At 38.5% G+C, this 20,273-nt stretch overlaps 1 protein-coding gene across 11 annotated transcripts in view; it reads right to left on the bottom strand.

Annotated features, from left to right (window-relative positions):
• utrn (utrophin) overlaps positions 1–20,273 on the bottom strand; it is a 192,255-nt gene that overhangs the window by 41,873 nt on the left and 130,109 nt on the right. For 9 of the 11 annotated variants that reach the window (XM_015049921.1, XM_015049918.1, XM_015049926.1 and 6 more), the window contains 6 exons: positions 19,837–20,108; positions 17,816–17,962; positions 14,217–14,295; positions 12,324–12,384; positions 4,374–4,435; positions 2,302–2,376 (listed from right to left, as the gene is read on the bottom strand). In XM_015049921.1, the coding sequence (XP_014905407.1) occupies positions 2,302–2,376; positions 4,374–4,435; positions 12,324–12,384; positions 14,217–14,295; positions 17,816–17,962; positions 19,837–20,108 (696 nt within the window). The remainder of the gene's footprint in view (positions 1–2,301; positions 2,377–4,373; positions 4,436–12,323; positions 12,385–14,216; positions 14,296–17,815; positions 17,963–19,836; positions 20,109–20,273) is intronic. The other 2 variants (XM_015049920.1, XM_015049923.1) reach the window with 1 other exon arrangement.

The raw sequence follows: 20,273 nt of genomic DNA, 5'->3' as shown, positions 1-20,273 counted from the left end.
TAATTTAATTTGTTGGCTCCTTCGTCACAGACAAAAATAAGGCCATTATTGTTAAATCAATATCTCATAGTTCTATGATATTCTCCTCCTTAATTTATTCACTGAGAAAGGGCAAAGAGAACATCTAACAGGCAGAGCACTAAATCCAAATAGCTGCATGATCTCACACCTGCACCAAAAATTGCAACAAAATTTGAGTTGCCTGAAGAAATCTAATCAAAAATATACGATAATTATCTGCACCATAAATAAACGACAACAAAACCCTGTGAAAGTATTCACTGAAGAGCAAAGACTCAAACTTGGCTATTTTCAAGATCAGCAAATTGTTTAAAAATGAAGTCAGAACAACAAAAAAGATGTAAAGACGAATTTAAAAGACATTGCTTTTAGACATGCATGTTATTCATTCAGGCCGCGTCCTTTAAGAAAGGATAGGCACTTTTAGAGCAAAGTTGCTCTGTTTTGCCCTGAGCAACAACCTAGATTAGGAAACATTAGCAATCTGTCGGAAATTCTTGAGTTCAGATGGACGGCTGCACAGAAACTCTACTGTTAGTAGCGGGTCATTTCTGTTTCTAATAACTGAAGAAACTGCACTAAAGAGGGATAAATCAGAGGAACACTATTATTTTGGTCATTGTGTATTTCTTCCTTTGTTGCCAAGAAGTAAATGACTTAATCAATACCACACTTTAAGTTTATCCATCTGCTCCGCATCAAACAAGACCTGCCAGTCGGTCCGTTTCACAAAGACCGAAATGAAAGAACAGCTGGGCTCTCTCTGCCCATTAGGTTTCAAGTTTGTTAATTAACATGTTATATCTCATTTATCTTGGCGAGTCAGACAGCAAATTAGCAGAGTTACAAAAAAACTTTAGGTTCAAGTTGAGGGCAACCCTGTCTACTCGGGTTTCTGAGCAGTCCACTGATTTTACAAAATGCGGCTCACCTTAACGGATATGTCAATTTATTTCTAATAGATAGATGGGCATATTTTTCCAGATTGTGTAGGAATCTTGTCTACTAGAACATAAAGTTAACAGAAAGCCTTATTTTTCATCAGGCATGGACTCTTTTATTGCCATAATAACTGTCCAGTAACTGTTAAGCATCTGCAGGAGTATGAATAAGAAACACGACCTGCAGGGCTAATAATCTTCAGAGAAAACTCAAATTCTGATTGAGTTTTTATTGTTTGGCAACCAATAAAAACAAAGTCACTGTTTTGCACAAATTTTTTGAAACATTTTTACCCGAGTGCCTCATTGTTATAAGTATGTCATAAATGCGTTTCTCAATTTTTTCCCCAATTAACCATTTAGTCGCATTTGTTTAAAATACAAATGTTTGTCATTTTCTTTACATGACTCTAGCTTACAACCACGCAGTTGGTGGTCCTTCTGCAGGAAAGGCTTTTTTCGCTCCAACACACCACCTGTGTTAGCTCTAATCTAATGAACACCACAGAACCGCAGAAGCCTGCATCAAAATGAGTCAAACTGATTTATTCTTATTGCAAAACTATTAGATTAGAGAAGCAATCAAAGACGGCAAACAAAAACACCTGAATCATTAGAACTGATTAAAAAAAACAGCAACAAGCCACAGAAACAGTAAACCATGGTGCATTTGTGACATTTTTAGATCTTTTCTGCATTCACACTCACTCTCAAACATGCAACAAACAGCGGGATGTAAATGAGAAGGCCCCTCTAATAGTGCTCTATTGCGATAATAATGTCAACATCTGGATAATAGTCATCGTTTGTCACCATTATTACACTGTGCTGATTTCGAGTAGCAGCTGCCATGCTGGGTGAAACCTCAGAGGAGAAAATCTGCATGCAACGGCTGAGTGTGTGTGTTTATGTCTGCGTGTGTGTGTGTGTGTAGGTAGGTAGGTAGGTGTGAGAGCCACATGGGACTGTATGTAATAGCCGCCTTAATCAAAGCTTCCATTACAAAGCAGAAAATATGAGCTCTAACATTATGGAAAAAGAAGAAAAAAATCCACCTGTGCACCCTAAATGAGGCTGTATTCAACAAGCTTAACACCAGGAACAGCTGTGGCTGTGTCGACAAGATCCCCCACCCACAGACACGCGTATAAATATATAAATATATTCATGCAGCAAAAGGTAATTTAGAGCCAAGGCATGCCTGGCACCTATGCTGCACTGACACAGCGCCTGGCAAAGTTTCAAATCATTACCCTTCCCCAAAAGAGGAAAAGAAAAATTCAGAAAGAGCAGACTCTGGCTGTGGACATTAAGGTGAGGATGTGTGCGTCTTACTCACAGCAAAGAGCCTTTTGCAGTCTGCGAATCTTCATGGCTGTCCGGTACGCTGAGAATCTCACATTATTCAAGTCCGCTGCAGGCAGAGGGGAAAAGACAGGAAGATGAAAGGTGAATCGACAATGGGGGGGAAATAAAACCAACGTGGGGAGATCAGAAAAAACACAGAGCAACACAAAGCTGTCTGCAGGGCATCACAAGCAGGACCCATGTCTTCACTCAAATCTGACTCGTCTGCAGAAGGAACCTAGACCAAAACGTCGCTAATGTACGATGTGTGTAATTAGGCCGGTCAGTTTCCATCCCCAAGGATGGACGAAGCTATTTGTTGAGCTGCTGCCCTACAGAAAATGCTCCCAAAGTTTCCGAGGTTATTACCAATCAGGCTGCTCATTAATGGACAGTTGTATTGGCCCTCCCACAGGGACTCAGACATCCATTAGTATATTGACAGTGAGTGCAAAGGAGGCATGCTATTAGCAACTGTCTAAAGTTAAATGTGAAACCCAGATGCTTGCCAAGTTAAACGCGATGTTTACACACCTCTGGGGCAAATTCCTAATTTATGAACCAAGTTAAAAGCAATTAAATCCCCTACAGTACTTGTTTCCTTAAATCTTGAAGTATATACATTTTACCAAGTAAAAAGCAGAGTTACTTTCTTGAAGGAGATATTCCTCCTCGTTAACACTCCTTAATGATGCTGAGAGCCTTTTGGTTTGCAGTTCAGGTGTTTCTAAGCACTCTTTGTAACCCACTCCAGTTTTGAAGATATTTTTGTCTGCAATGTGAGCAAATAGTCAAAACCAGGACTAGTCTTACGTATTATGCGAAACCCAATCTGAGAAGGTTGGATTTCTTTCAGTAGTTCGCTGTGTATTTTCTGTTTTTGGTATCCTTCTTTAAAACCTAAAGTCCTGTTGATTTCTTTCTATGTTTTTCTTACAAATGAAATGCATTTATAGCCATCAACAAAAAGTTCAGCTTTAACTCAACTTTATGTTTGCTTACTTTTCATTTTTTTCGTAAAGAGGTTGAACTTTAAGGTCCTAGTTCATTATTTGCATGAGTACATTATGCTTAAAGATGTGCAAATATGAACTCCTACTCTTGCATTGCAGCAGGAATTAGGGCGAAAAACCCAAGACAGTTTTGGTGTGGAAACAAATCATCTGTCACTCTTATTAAGGTAAGACTGTTCTGAAGCTACATGCATTAGGCAGGAACATATATGGCCACTTATGCAGACAGCTGGAATAATTTCCCAGCATGACATGAAATTTACAATACACACATATACAGATCATCTGCATTTTATCAGCATCACTGGCTACAAAGTCCTTAAACATACTAGTTTGACAAAAAAAAAACAATAAATAATTCTATCTATCCTACTTTTGTGACAAAGTGCTGTCTTTCACAAACAGCAATCATAACTTTAATAAGTTACTGCATTTGAAAGGTTGATGAGAGAGAAAAAACAAAGCGTGCATTTTTCACACAATTTAGAATTTTTTTTAGAGATATTGAGGTAAGTCATGAACAAGGAACAAAATAAATCTATTACATCCTTTGTCTGTTATTTATTTTAAAAGAATATTAACTTTGCAGTTCAGTGTTGCTTCATTTGAAAGCACAGCTTGAGAGTTAGGTCGGTTTTGTTTCTCCAGACAAATTTAATTTAGGAAGTAAAATGGTTAAAGTGGCTTTATACGCCATAAAGCCTGCAGGTGCCGATCTAGACAAGTAAAGCACAGCTAAATGCCACTTAGAAGTAAAACATATACATTGCACTTGAGATTAAGGGCTTTGCAATAAATCTGCTTTACAGTTTAGTTTCAGGTTTTCTGGCCCCAAACGATTTATTTTAAGAAAAAATGAAAGTAAATTGTATTGTATTTCAGCTATGAGAGTTTATATGTTACGTACAAAAATACAATTACAAAATTGAACATGTCATTATGTTAAATAATCATTGCAATTTATTTTCATTAATTAAACTCTCCTTAACCTCGCAGGATTCTGATAAACACCTGAAGTCGCATGAATCCCTTACGCATGTGTGTTTTGTACCTAGAGATTGGTAGAGCTCCGTCATCTTTGGATGATCCCAGCAGGTCGTCTGTGTTTGGTGACTGAAAAATACGACACCAAGAGAAAACGTTTAGACTGAAGAACAAAAACGTCACAAACACATTGTAAAAAAATAAAAAATAAAACTGCACAGATGAACAGAAATACTTCTGGGATACCAGCTGATAAAAAACCAGGCAAAACCGAAAAGCAGCACCAATAAATTGCCTAGAACTAACCAACATTTAGCTGGATTGACTCAAAATGGTCAACACAGTCTTCTGGCAACTTTTCGGAAAATCCAGAATTAAGGTAGGGATTATAGGTGAAGAAAAGAAAAGATGAATTTGCCATATTATTGCTAAAAAGTGTTATTGATATTGATTAGTCCACATTTTCGTGACAGTTTTCCTTCTTTTAATATTCAGAGTGTTAACAACCACGGTATTGTTTAGCATCTCCGTCACTGAAACAAAGTACAGCTGTGGGTATTAAATAGTTCAAGTCCACGTGCATATACATGTATATATGTACTCTACATGCATAGAAACTGCTGTGCTAACAAAGCTAATTGACCTTGTTCTCAGTGTAAATATTTTATGTACAATCAGGGTCAGGACGACTACAAAATAGTTCAAATGCTTGGATCTTCTACTAAAAGTAGATGAAATTAGGGTAAAATCAAAGTTGGCAAATCAAAGCTTCGATGAAAGAATCCTTACATAAACTAATGGGAATATGGCCTTTCAACACACACTGTGCATCATAATTTAGTTTTTTTTTCCCACACTGGTGACAGTTTTATTGTAAACTTTCTTTCTATAGTCTCTAAATCGGGGCCAGGGACTAGAGAGCTGTTCCCGAATCCGATATAGAAAACATAAAGTACTGAACAACACAACAACACACAAACACTCCCAAATCACACAGAGTGAATCACTCTCATCACCACAGGGCGTCTTTTTAAAACACCACAGGACACAGAAATAAGGAGAACAAGTCCCGAGTCCCTATTCACTTCTCCACTTCAGTCCCAAACAAACAAAAAGAAAGGGGGAAAAAAAAGCACAAGAAGATCAACACTGCATAAATAAATAAAATAAGATGCATGTCAAAGTCGATCAAACTCCACTGCCTTGACATGCAGAGGACCGCAAAGGAAAAAAAAAAATAAATAAATAAAAATAAAAATCAGACTCAAGCTGCAAATGCAAGTGATGTGCATCTATTTGAGGTGTGCAGGATGTGATGTAAATCTCCTGTGTTTGTGTGTGCACACCTATTTTTATTTATTTATTTTTTTAAGAAAGCACCCGACTGTCGGGAGACGCGCTCAGATCCATGCAGAACGCTTGGAGAAGTTTTCCACAAGACAGTTTTTGAAACGCAGAAGATTCCCTGTGGATTCTGCAATGGCTCGCTCTGTGCTGACTGTCAGCAGGAAGTAAAGTCGAACCGCTGCAGCGGATGGCATAATCTCTCCAAGCACACAGATGTCCATCACTATACAGCAGCTGTGCAGACTGATAACCTTTTTCACAAATGAGCAGCCATCGCTAATGCGCGACTCGCCCCTCGCTGTTGGCTAACGGAGAGTTTGCCTAAGCTGTCAATGGGCCTAAATGAATGCGGCGAAGGAGATTTGTTACCGTTCGCTCCACACAAACGCAAGAACTGTGGGAAAGATTACCCGCTATTCACACAAGAACCGGTCCAAAGTTATTTTTAGAAAACATTTAACAGTCGCAAACAATTTCCTCAAACAAACAAAAACATCCAACGACCATTTACACAGCTCGTAAAAGCCATAATGAGAGCAAACAAATTGCGAACCGTTTTATTGAAACACCTGCCCCTTTCTGCAGTGCCGACTGTCAAATTATGTTTGTAGTTTTGACTGGGAAAAAAAAAAAAAAGCTATCTCACAAAGCTGCTTAATTTAGGATCACAGGACCCAAACGTATTTAAAAGAGGAAACTTAAAGAGCAGTGAGCAAAATCGGATATTATGGTCTGGAAGCCTTTTAAACATAAAAATTTAAATGATGTGTAACATTTAAATGGTCAGAATCAAATTTCCATCAACAGGAGTTGTGTTCATGTTGATCTTAAACTACAGTTGAAGGCATTTAACTTATTAGCCTTAATATATCAGAAATGCACCATGAAATCAGCTGCTGACAGAAATCTGATGATTTGTAACTTGACCTGCCATGACAGCTGATTGGCTGTTCAGAAACTCAAAAGGCAGACCCTACTGTACAGGTAAATGGTATTAAAGGTCAAAGTTGGCCATTTTTACCATCTGCAATATGGAACAGAAACATCTGCCAACGCAGAGCAATTTATTAATGTTCCCAAATCATCAGAAGGGCAAACTGACCCAGAGCTGACTGACAGGAAAGTTTAACAAGGTGGCTCCGTTTTCACTTTCAACCTCTGTTTGCTACAAAACATTATAAATTTGAAGCCTTTCAAAATCTTATCTATAGATTCAAACACTGACTAATAATATGAAGTAGCTAATGCCTCTTAAAATTATTAAAACTGCAATTATTTTGTCTTTGCATCTGACTTAATCTTAAAGAAATTGGTATTGTATTTCCATTTAACAGAATTAACTTAAATTGGATCTTTTATCACTTTTTAATAGCCATATAAAACAAACTATGGTATATTAGCACCAACTAGCTGATTCTTAGAAAGCCGATAGCTCAAACTTTAGCATGACAGTAGATGACCAAAGGATGATCTCTAAAGTTTTGTGTTGTAGATATTTTTAGCAGCAACACTTTTTCTCTTTCTGTTTAAATTTTTTTAGTTTTTAAAGCACATGCTGTTCAATCTAAACTGGCAATAAGTGAAAAAGCAACCAAATACCATGAAACTGCTTCAGAAAGCATGAAGAACTAAAGATCACTTTGAGATTTCAGAAGAGAACTCCTCGAAAGCAAAGTTTAAATAACTTTTCTTCAAGGACTGTAGTTTAAAACTTACTGTAAATGTGGCTTTTTATGTAGTAAGATCTAATAAACATCTTCAACTAGTTATTAACGGGACATATTAAAGCGCTCTCTGTCACCAACACCAATACCAAAAATTTAGTGAAACACTTTGGTCAGATTATCGCCACTTCTGAAGTACAAATCCAGAGACTTGAGGCATTAAGGTGCATCAAAGTTGCTTCATGTAGCGACTCTGTGACAATTTAAAAAGCCTCTTCTTTCTTCTTTTACATAAAATTTCAAGCACACTCACACCAACTTTGAAGAAGACATTTCTTCCCAGGCAGTTTGGCATCTTCCCTTTTTTGAGCCACACCAGAGAGGACACACAACTCCGAAACCAGTTGGCCTGAAGTTAAAAAAAACAATCCTGACAGCTTCACCGGATTGAAACATCTGTGATCACAGGCTTTTGTTAACTTGAAAGTGATAAATCTGTCTTCTAAATTGCAATATATCCAAAGCTTTTAGCTCTAATCCCCGTCTAGTGGCAAGCCGCAGACACAAATGCAGCACACGTGTCTGTCCTCCACTCTTACCTGGCTGAAGTCTATTTTCTTCATGCCTGTGACTTCATTCTCTTTTTGGGAATGTGTTACCTTAATTTCCTGCTGTTTCTGTTTTTATTGCTTTGGGAAAACAAGCTGGGCAGGATGACGCATTCGTATCCACCAGACTGCAGGGTGGGGAAGAAATAACCTTTAACTCTAGGATTTTATAAGGTTTCTGTCTGGCCGGACGGGGAAAGCAGTAGAAGCAATTTGACAAAAGTGACCCTCTCAGACTAACAGATCGCCTGCTGTGACAATTCAGCTTATTAAGAATAATTGCTTTTTCCCTTTGACATTTTATGTGCGACTTCCCCATCCCTCGCTGCAGTTTCATTAAAGGTTAAAGTGATTCTCATTACTAATTTCATCCCTGCTGTTCCATAACTAACAATATACGTCCCGCTACTCCAGTTTTGCACTCGCGCATTTCCCTCTGGGAAAGAGGGAATGTAAACGAAAGAAAGCCTTCCAGGAAAGCATCCGCATTCTTTGTGCCTTCAGAGATCAAAGCACCAATCTGAAACAGTGGCAGAACAGTAACTTGGCTGGTGGGAGTTTTGTCATTGTCACACGCTCAGAGAGGGGACATGAATAATCATGAGTGGGCAGATGAATGACTCCACACGTGTCTGGAAATCCAAAGAAATGAAATTAGTGAAGGATTGGAGTGAGCCAAGGGAAGATTTCGGGACTATTCTTTTTCCTTCAGTGACGGCTCCTCCCAGGGCTTATCAGAAGGACTCAGTGACAGGTGATAAGTGCCTTCATTCTCCACCTGATGTCTTGTGCCTTTTCTCTAGCCGACATCTCTTCACCCCTGCTCCTTTTTTGTACTTCTTTCTTTGCTCCTGTATCACAGCTTCATTTTGCCACAGAACTTAGAGCTCTGACAGAGTAATTTTCCGATTAAAAGTTCAGCTAACCACACTAAAGGAATGTGTGAGATGGCATTGCACTCAAGTTATTCAGAGAGTAACATCTGATTTCATCTCATCATTTGAACTCTACACCACAGGGAGGCAAAAATAAGGGTAATTTTAATCAGGGGGGCCTTTGTCGCGCAGAAGAAAAGGTGCACATCGGGAAAGAGGATAGGAGGAGGAGTGTGGGGGGGAAATGAATGTGTCAAACAGTGATGTGAGCATCCTGAGAATGCCTCAGCACTGAAAGCGGCCTGTGATTAGTCCTGGGGATGGATTCAGAGTTCAGCGCAGGCAGCTAATTAAGTGGGTTTTCAAAACCGAGTGCTGGCTTTCATGTTCTGCGCGTGAAGGAGAAGGAAATTACACCGAAAGCTATCTACATGTTTGTTGCAATAGGAGAAATTGGGTTTCCGAGTGCCTTTTGAACTCTCCCACATTTTGTCCCACTACAACTATAAACCTCAAAGTATTTTGACTTTATCGGATGGGCCAACACAAAGCAGTGCGTAATTAGGAAACAAAGAAGCACGGGGTTTTCAAGACGCTTCATGAATAAAAATCTGTAAAGTCTCTTGTGCTTTTATGTTCAGACCTCCTGCGTAGAACCACCCTTTGCTGCAGCTACAGCTGCAAGCATTTTAGGGTCTGTCTCAGCCAGCTTTGAACATCCACAGACTGAAACTTCTGTCCAATCTTCTTATCCAAAGAGTTCAAGTTCCCTCGGATCAGAATGAAATGACAATGCTTTGATCTCAGCTATTCTAGTGTGACTGGCTGCATGGATAAGGTCATTGTTCTACTGTAAGGTGAATCTCAACCACTGTTTGAAGTCATCTGCAGTCTCCAAGATGTTTTCTTACAAGATTGACTTGTATTTAGGTCCAAATACGTCTCATTATCTCTGACCAGCTTCCCCACTGCAAGATGTTTCCACCAACATTTTACACTGTGACGACAGTATGTTTTCCACATTACAGAAGAGTTTTCATGTAGGCCAATAAAGTCACAAAATCACATTCTTCCCCTGTATAAATTGTGGGAAAACTAAAAGAACTCGTGCTAAGAAAACGACTGACTTCTTGTCTAGACCAGAAACCTATGGCCTCTAAGGCCAAGGTCATTGAGGCTGTGCATCTGCATGGACTCAGCATCTTGAGGGACCAGAAACTATCATTTTTGAAAAAAGGGGTTCCAGGGTGGACACATTTTAAAATGCTAGTTTTCTGTTTTTGTGTGACCATGCAAGTTGTGTGTGTGTTTTTTGTTGTTGTTTTTTTTTAAACAATGACTTAGTTTAATCTGCCTCCTTCGCGCATGCACTTCACTCTCACAAATAAACGTGGCACTGTTTGGTTACAATGTTACAGCCTGGCATAAATATTACACCATTTTCTGTGGCGCTGCAACTTGTCGCGTGGACACATTTTTTCTTAATCATTTCCAAAAAATATACCATGATTGTCTCTGTGTGCACAGGGCCTATTACTCTCTGAGACCCTAATAAAAAGTTGCATTTATACTGAGGCCGTTTACTAATTAGGCAACTTCTGTATGCACTTAATTGTTTAAGGGTATCAGAAAAAACGACAACTGGCTTCTTCCTAGAATGCTATTTTTAAAAATGTAGAAAACCGTGTGTCATTTCATGCATGGCTTTTGGGATGTGAATACTAGCGGGGCGCACTGAAAGGTGCCGTGCTCCTGTCTCACTGTGGGTGTCTGTTTACTGACTTGAAGCCTTACTACAGCTGGAGTTCATCTGCATCTTCATGTTTATCTAACCAAGCATGAGCGTTTGCATCACTGCTCCATGCGCATTTGTATGCAAGGTTTTGTTTTGCTTGAACTGCGTTGCACACACGTGTTTTGTTTGTGCACACGTGTTCTGTCAGTGTGACAGATGTAGGTTCACTGGCTGGGCGCATCTGTGATCACAGGCAGTTTTTTTTTTGTTTTTGTTTTTTTTTCTCTCGGTTTTGTGTTTTGTTCCAAACGTATAAACTGGTCCTGCGAGCCCTGTCGGGCTTTAATCTCTCATCGCCTCCAGCGTCAAGCTGCTGCAGACACAAACACAAGCAGGTGTCAGCCAATTTTTAGGACTCTATCCTGTTTTTAAGTTTCTGAATGGGGGAAAAACATTTTCTGATCTACAAAGAATCTAGCAATGTGTCATTTCAAGACTGTAATAGGCCTTGGAATTTAGCAAATAAAAGTATCCATCTTATAAAAAATGTTTGCGTCACTCCAGCATCTTCTGATTGCTGAAGCTTTTCTGAAAGGTAGCACGGCATGTAAGCTGTGGTTAAAAGCAGATATCTAAAACTTTGATGTGAAGTTTTCTCTTCGAGTCAGCCAAAAATCATGTAGAGTTCAGATTCAGTTGTAAAGTAGTTCACTGGCACAGGTCCTATCCCCAGATAATGAAACTTCAACATCTATAAGCCCGACATTTGCAGAGAAGCAGAAAGAGCTGCAACTGTGAGAGAGCATCTGTATCCATCTGAGCAGAAATGCAAGTTTTGTTCAGGATGGCAAAGATTGTGATGGGGAGCAAAATATCAAAGTCATTGTTACACTTACACTTAAAAAAGCTGTTGTAAAATACAATTATTATGAAGGAGGCATATATTTTTTAAAGTGAATCAGGAATGTTAAGGTGAAACATCTGAACTTTAACATATCCAGGAGCATATTCCTGAATAAAAAGTCCCTAACTACAAGAAAAATAAAATATGTGCATGCGTCATGCTAAGAACATGGTTGCCCCATCAAAACATCCTACTTTCTTTGTCTTTTCCAGGTAGGAAAAGGAGCCATTTTTTACACGACACTTTGTACCAAACGTGCTTCAATGTGTGGCTGGATTGTTTTTTGTTTTTCTTTGGACCTATTTTGACACCTGATAACATCAGGGAATCTTTTATACTCTCCTCATTGACCGTTCTGTGGAAGTGTGGATTTGAGCATCCAAGTCACGGTTTTATCAGGGCCCATATATTGTAGCAAACTGGTTTGAAAGCCTATCAGAGCCGCGATCATCAGGGATGAAACGAGCACAATCAGAGTTCAAAATGACAGTTTTCAGTGGCATTCTTAAATTATTACTTATTAATGTGAGAGCTTAGCGAATACTATGATTGTTGTGGTAAAAAAGCAAGAAAGTTTTACTCCTGTATCAATCTCCAAATAAGTGTCCATCTTACGTACATAACAGTCAAAAATCTTCAAGACAATATAAGACAGTTGTTGATGCTAATTGCCAACATAAACTGCCAAACGTCATAACTTTAACTTTGCTTGAAAAATAGCACAACGCGACATTATCTTATCTCTGAAATAAAACTGAATAGCAACAAATTTCTGCATCTCTAGAAAATGCCCAAGCTGATGAGTAATGAGAGTTACCACTTCATATTTTACTGGGACATGGATGCATTTTAAACATGCACTGAATTAATTTTTTCATACATACTTTATGTAGTAGGGAACCTTGTTCTGAGAGACTGCACGTTGCCAGGGGAGCTGTACAGATGCTGCAAAGAAAAGAAAAATTAAAAAAAGACAAGGAGATTAAATTCAAGAAGCAGCTCAAATTAAAAAACCATCCTAGTAAACACCGCGTACTCTATAGTAATCATTTCAGTGTTGAAGCCTGACTTCAAATAAGCTCCACATTATCATAATGATGCAGAAACACATTTTAATATCTGTTGAGGTGCTAAATCCGGTTAAACAGTGGCGCTTGAGAAGTTCTCCTCTGGAGCAATAAGCAGGAGAAATTTGGTGTGATTTATCGCCATACCACTTTCCCTCCTCCGCGACACAGCTTCACTCTCAGATAGAGAGATGAAAAGACAGTAAGAGAAAGAGATTAAGCAAGATTGGGAGATATACGAGATGAATAGAGCACGATAAGCACGCGGTACTTTATTGATCCCCGAGGGAATATTAAGCTGCTAGTGTAATGAGAGCGAATGTGTGATGGAGGAGATAGTGTCACAGTGTCACGAAGATGAAAGACGGCTGGTATTTTGTCTGGTCTACTTTGCTGAGCTCTCAGCAGCACTTGCTCAGTAAATTTGTGTCTGGCGGTGACGCAGCGGGGTGACTGAACACCTGCTCTGGATCACACGCGGAGCATTTAGTCTCCGTGCCTGACAGCCAGTAAAGAGTATCAGGTGGAACTCGAAGAACTCTGATGGATGGATGATTATGAAAAATGAAGAAACAAAGGAGAGAGGGGAGGAAGAGAGAGGCTGCTTTGTTTAATATTTCCACATCTGTCTTTCCGCTGTGGAGGTTTGTGTCCAACTTTCTGCACAGAGCTAATGGCCACTTGAAAGAAGGAGTAAAAGGAGGGAGTCAGTAAAGATGTCATTAAGCATTGCATTATTAAAAAGTAAAGTGTTAGATCTGCAGACTGTGAGGGAGAGTATCAGAGGCCATCTAGTAAATCTGGAAAAAGAAAAACAAATTGACCTTTTCATTGCACACTGCTTTGATTTCAAGAATATTTATTTAAAGGGTAAAAAAAAAATCACTTGAGGATTTTATTTTATTTTATACTAGACTCGCAATTACAAAATGTTCTGTTCAAACTTCTACTGTTGCTAAGTACTTTAACATGGCCCACAGCATCACAGGAGCAATGCCGTACTAAACAATAATCACAAATGCCTTCTTCTACATGTTTATTTTTTGTTTAATAATTAAGACAATTGTGAATATTTTCACTGATAACTGATGTCTAATTTGTTTGGTTACTTACTGATATTCCATTTGGGAAAAAAAACAAAAAAAACTGAAGGTCCATCTTTTTCTTTAACTACAATGACAACCACTAGATTCAACACCTTAATGCATATAAATACTTTCTGTTAGAAACTGCTATACAAGGTAAATTTTTCCAAGAAGACAAATCAGTAGAGTTCAAGTGCATCTGACCAAAGCACAGAGTCCTTTAAAAGTCTCAGTGCAGCTGAGGAAATTCTACATCTGTACGCTTGTACTGGTGGAGAGAAAATATGAGAGAAAATGTGCTTCTTGCATAACAAGCTGCCATGAAGGTAGAAATAAATGGTTGTTATGGAGAAAACACATGTGGCGTACTGGTATGTTAACTTATTTTTTTTTTACTTTCTGTAGTTTATAAGAGAAACTTAATTTAAACTTCCTACCCACACCAACCTAAACACTCAAGTTAATCAGTCGCAAAAAAAAATATTTCTTGTTTTTTACAAGCAGTGGCATTGATGGTTTTGTAAAAAGCATAAAATAAAGATAATTGCAGAAGGAAGTCTGTAAAGATGAGATAGCCCAAGGCACCCAGTGTTTATTACTGCCTTTAAAGTGTAGTTTTACTCACTGGAGAGGAAATGCTGAGAGGAGGGGCCAAAGTCCCTGTGCGCTTCCTGAAGGAGTTTCAGTCTGTCCTCCACCGCTACCTTTAAAAGGATGAAACATAAAGGAATAGACAGTGAGCTGGAAACCATAAAAACACAACTTTACAGTTAACTGGACTTTATGCCATTGTTTGGAGAGCAGTATATATAATTATAAAGCAATTAAAGAAGAAAGGGATTTTCTCAAAACAATGTTTCTCTAACAGAAGTACAAAAAGTACTTATTGTACAATTTTTAAATAATTCAGGAATTTTAAAATACACCATCCATTTTTTATCATTAAAAAAAAAACTATTCCAAATTGCTCACCGAGAAACAAGAATAAGCAACACACTGGTGATTCACAAGCTCTCGTCTCTTACCAAAAAAGAATCTTACTTTTTGTTCCAGCTCAGTCTGCAAGTTTGCAGAAACTACTGAGCAATCAAAAGACCATAAAATAAAGTTTTCCTGCTGTCTTTCAGGGGGAAAAAATCCCAGATATGTAGGTCCTTGTGAAGGCTGTCAGGCATCAATCAGTCGAGACAGTGCATCTTCGCCAAACCTGCAATTCTTTCGGGGCTGCTTCAAATTGACAATGGCATGGCCAGCTACGCATGATGAGAGCTTGTCAAGATCAACAATCTTTGACCAGCTGCAAAGCAGAGCTCTGCCAGGGCCGCAAACTACCCCGATCATTATGTGAAGGCAGGACAGGCACAGCATGAATGATCAAAGTGCAAAACCTCCAGACAGTCGCAACACAAATGAAGAAATAAATAATAAAAACAGATCATTACTCTGAGACATTTTTACTCGTTTTCATTGATTTTCAGAAAATCAGTCAAAAATATTTTTTAAAGTTAAAGGTTTTATCTGATTGTTACTTGCCTCCCAGAGCTAATCTAATGGGGGTATTTCAAAGTTTTTATTCATTCTGGACATTTAATTATTTTCAGATTTAAACTTCTTGGACTCAATGTGTTGGTTGAGTCAAACTTTAATGAATTGCTAAATGCTGAACAGAGACTTTTATTTTTATTTTTCAAACAGTTTGAGAAACATTAAATCTTTATTTTATTTGTGAAAACATAAATCATATTTAGTGCTTCCCCCCCATCCCCTGGCCAAATTAGATTGAGTCATAAAAAAAACACTTCAGATAGACTGGTCAAAAAGAGACTGAACACTTATAACAGACAAATGGCAATTTATTACCGTAATTGTTTTATGAAAACCATAAAAACTCTTCTCGTCTCATTCCAGGATTCTTCTAACAAAATATATATATATATATATATATATATATATATATATATATATTTTTTTTTTTTTTTTTTTTTAATTATTTTTTTTATTCTTTTTATTGCACATTTTATGTCCCCTACATCAGTTTGATACTAGAAGAAGGAAAAAATAAGTGATATCTCCATCTCCCTTCTAAAATAAGGGAAACTATTACTGAGTTAGAAATATGCAAGGCTTGAAGAGACTATATATGGATAAAAGCCAATTGTGCACAGAGTTTATTAAACTGGGAAGGACATCATGATGTTAGAGAACAATGAATATTTGTGGTTGGCCTTGTGAGCCCCTTCAGTATTAGCAATCTTCAGAAACCTCAATCAAGCTACTGCAAACCATAAGGACCCTCCAGAACCATTCAATCCAATTAGAAATGCTACCTCAAAAGAAAGGTTTTGGACAAAAGGAGTTTTTAAAGGTTATGCTTACCAAGAAACAGTAAACACAAACATTCAACTCCTACAACTAACCAACAAAAAAAAAAATCGCTGATCCATTTTTTACTCGTGTCGCAAAATCGCCTCAAACTGCCTTTGGTCTTAACACAGTCGAGTTTGTCAATTCATTTTGTAGACGTATATTGCTGCCATCTAATTCCCAAAATGCAAACATCATCCAGTTGTGATTTTGTTTTACAGCGTTGCATAGAAATTAGCCTAAAGTGATGACGGACAAGAAAGGACAGTACAGAAATTCATGCTGTGACTCGATTTGTGAGCCCTTTCTCAACTGATTTATTTCGGCTTAAATTAACATCAGCTTCACATTTGATGCACAAATATTGTTTAGCATAAATCCAGGAGAAAAGGGGTCAGGCGCAATACCAATTATGGTGGCCACACAACACAAAGATGTCAAAAATCTGAACATGAAGATTATTATTCAAGATACTAAATAAAAGTTTGTAAATGCTACAGTCAATTACAACTTCAAAACAAAATGTTTCTGTAAGAAGAACAGTCAACCTTCATATCGAGGGAATAAAATGTGAAGCTTCATGCTCAATCACATGCGTCAAACAGAAAAAAACTCCTTTAAGAGCCTTGTATTGACATCTCAGTCGGCGCACCTGAGGTCCGCTGTACATGGCGGTCTGTTTGCTTTGCCTCATTTCTGTGAGTGGCAGCACAGTGAGCCTTGCACATCTGCACAGATATGATGACAGCCAGCTCACAGATGTCCACACTGTGATCCTGGTAATGGGCACAAAAATGGCCGGTAGTCATGCCTCTTGTTTTTTTTTTGTTTGTTTTTTTTTCAGCTGCTAATGAGTTTTTGCTTACTGTACCACAGAGAGACAGATGGTGCCAGTCTGCATATGAAACCAAATCATCAGGCCGCGCAGTCGGACCGGGCTTATTAGTGAAGCCGCTGCCTTCCTGCAGGCTGAAACAAAATAAGACCAAAAAGGGCCAGTCCAATAAAAAACGCTGTCATTGTCCGCCTCAGTGTGTGACTTATGATCACTTTAATGGCAAAAAAAAAAAAAAAAGACAATTAATGGGAGCCTTTGCAGTGCGTGGAAATATCACATCACTACTATTTAGTCCAGCTTGACAGTTTTCCCCCTGAGGCAGAGTCACACTTAAACAGAATAACCTGAACAGCTTTTTCCCAACCCCAAGATGGCTTTTTCACCGAGCTCTTGCTGCATCTTTGATACATTTATTCGGCCACATCTTTGACTAATTTATCTAATCCGAGCCTGCTGAGGGGCAACACTGTCTTTGAAATCAGTTTCTGTAAAAATAGAGTCATAATTGGACACCAAAGGAATCACCACAACATTTAAACCTATGTTCTGAGGGGTCCTTCCCAATGTAAGCCCCCATTTACTAAAACTTCTGCAAGAATGTCTTACATTGCTCATAAAACAAAAAAAAAAAAAAAAACTACAGTATTTCAATCTCTAATTCCCAACAAACCCCTTTCCCTTCTTGCATGATGACTAGTAGCGAAATGGATTTCCCTTCAGGGCTAGACACGTTCCAGTCTGAGAAAGCTCAGCAGGCACCGCAGCGGATCAGACCAACACTATCAAGCTTGCAGAGAACCAGAGATGTGACTGGTGTGCTGCGAGAACAACATCCACTGATGTGCAGAGACAAAAGCGCTGCACAAACGACACAACGTCAAATTGTTGCAAAGCATGAAATAGAGAAAAAGATAACACAGGCAGACAGCAGGAGACACTCAAATGCGTTGCAGAGGGAAAAACCGAAGACACAATTATAAAAGAAATGCAAAAATAAAAAACAACATAAGTATTTAAAATACCTGCAGACTCTTCCATCTCATGTTGAGTTGATCCAGTTGTCTGGAGGCAGTAGAAGACAGCTGGATGTCCAGCGGTGTGAGCTCAGCAGCAAGCTCGTTGACTACCCGGACATCCTGACGGAGGGGGGTGATCTCCTCCCTGAAGGCCTGCAGGCAGAGCGATGTACCATAATTATTGTTTAATCTCGCCACAGTGGTCGTCAACCTCACATTTATGTCTGTGAGCGTTCTGGAAAAGACTAAACAGCCCCTCGGTTACCATGAAAATGAACATAATGAAAGGAAAACAAAACCCTGAAACCTCTGAGGTGTACAGAGAAAATGTGAATCTGACTAAAATTGACTTTTTCCTTGCCATGCTCGCTGCTGTCATTTTTCTTCTTGTTAAGAAATTGTCTTCAGTCTCTGAGAAGAGACATCATTGAATTGATGAATGCTGCAAAGTAATGACTGAATCAGCAAACCGAAGGCAAAAGCAAACAGAGGGGAACTTTGTTGTTTAGACAGAAAAAGGAACGCAGCCTGTAAAAATTCAGATAAAACTGCACCACCCTTCACACTGACCGACTCCACTTATAAAGATATGTAAAAATCCTGAAAACAGATTTATTTTCTATTGTGGTAGCAAAATCTCCTTGGAAAAAAAAATGGAAACATCCAACCTTTGATCTGGTAGTGGGGTACTAATACTGCTACAATTACCTTAATTTGCCTTTAGCACCTCACTTAATCTCTTAGTCTCTTTCTTGCTCTTCTCTTCAACTCAGCCTGCAGGTTTTTAATCCATTCTGTTCCAAGATTTTGTGGTGTACAACATTGTGTGCTTTCTGTTGGTAGCTTCCAGTCTGGCATTTGTTTTTACATGTAAACAAACCTCTTGCACAGTTAAATATGGATAAACCTATCTTTAACATCCTCTTTTTTATGTTTAACACAGAATAATCTTTGATGTTGGCTGTAGACAAGGCACTTAGGATTGAAGTGAATGACAGAGATGTTTTTTGTAAAAATTAGCTGTTTAAGCACAAGCAAACATTGTATATAACGATCTGTGAGCAACGTAGTTGTTTCACTCCCTCATGTGTTTGGCTGGTGGCAAAGAGCAGAGGGCAGCCTTGTTTAATGATCGGGTAATGAGATCCAACAGCGCCGGATAACAGGAGTTAACGTATGTTAAACACTCCCTTTGAGAGTAAACTTCACAGATAATTATTACAAAAAAAACCCACAAGATTCAAAACATAAAGCCACCTCGTTTCATTTGGTGAGGAAGCAAAAAAAGCTGAACATGTATCAGTGTTGCTACGACAACCTGCTGTTCTGTTTTTAGTTTATTGATTAAAAACAACTAAATATGCACCATTCAAATTGGGGGTTGAAGCATTTTTATGTAGAAGATTTTTAAAAATTTCCTCTAAAATTCAGTGATTGTAAAGAGGTAAACAGAGAACGTTTTCTCTCCCAGCCTTCCAGTTATATTTTTGTTGCCTAGAATATTGTGAATAAAAGCTACTGGCTCTAAAAATATTCCCCCAAAAGGTCCTTGATGTCTTGTACTCTTAGAGGTTTCCCTGGGTAATTGGAAGAGAAACTAGCCTATAACGTTGCAGATCTTATAAAACAGAAGGCATGGATTATGAGTTAAAAACATCTGGATGGTTTGATTAACTCAAAAAAAGAAAAGTAAAAACAAGAACAAAAGATTGTGGTACATTGCCAGAGGTAGTCAAATTGTTTCACTAATGTCTCTTAGTGTGAAATATCCTATTTTAAAGAGAATACTTTTTTTTATGGTTTTTTCACATCTTTACCAAGTGGCAATAACAGTGAAACTACATGATTCACAGAGAGGCGGATTCTTGCAGTATTTCATACATTATTCACAATCAAGCTACTACTGAATGATTCATTGAAAAACATAACCATTTGTATTTTTGCATGTCATTTTGCATGTCTGGAAGTTTTACCTGACAATGTCTTCCAAACCATAAATAAGAAACCGCAGAGGTCAACAAACTCACTGATGTCTTATCGATGTGGTCCTGAAGAGAGTCGATGAGCAGGTCGCCCACCGGCTGCCAGGTAGCTTTGGTCTCCTCTGCCCGTGTCAAATGCAGGTCGAGTTGGTCCATGGAGCTCTGCAGGTCCTGGAGTCGCTCCAGAGCTTGCTCCACCTGAGCCTGCCAGCCTCCCACGTGGCCCTTCAGCCGCTCCCACCGCTCCCTCACCTCCCCAGTCTGCTTGCGGATGGCTCGGGCCAGTCCTCGGGCCTTCTCCTCTGGGGTGAGTTCTGCTGAAATGTCAGGGAAAAAATATGTATTCAATGAAAAAAATAAAATAAAATAAATAAATAAATAAAATATATATATATATATATATATATATATATATATATATATATATATATTTTCTAATGTTTTTATTTTATAAAAACTCTATATTTTGTAATGAGAGAGAC

This window comes from Poecilia latipinna, unplaced genomic scaffold (genome assembly GCF_001443285.1).
Source record: "Poecilia latipinna isolate Pla-1442-1.1 unplaced genomic scaffold, P_latipinna-1.0 Scaffold966, whole genome shotgun sequence".
NCBI classification, from domain to species: domain Eukaryota; kingdom Metazoa; phylum Chordata; class Actinopteri; order Cyprinodontiformes; family Poeciliidae; genus Poecilia; species Poecilia latipinna.
This window is presented reverse-complemented; position numbering and strand designations above follow the sequence as displayed.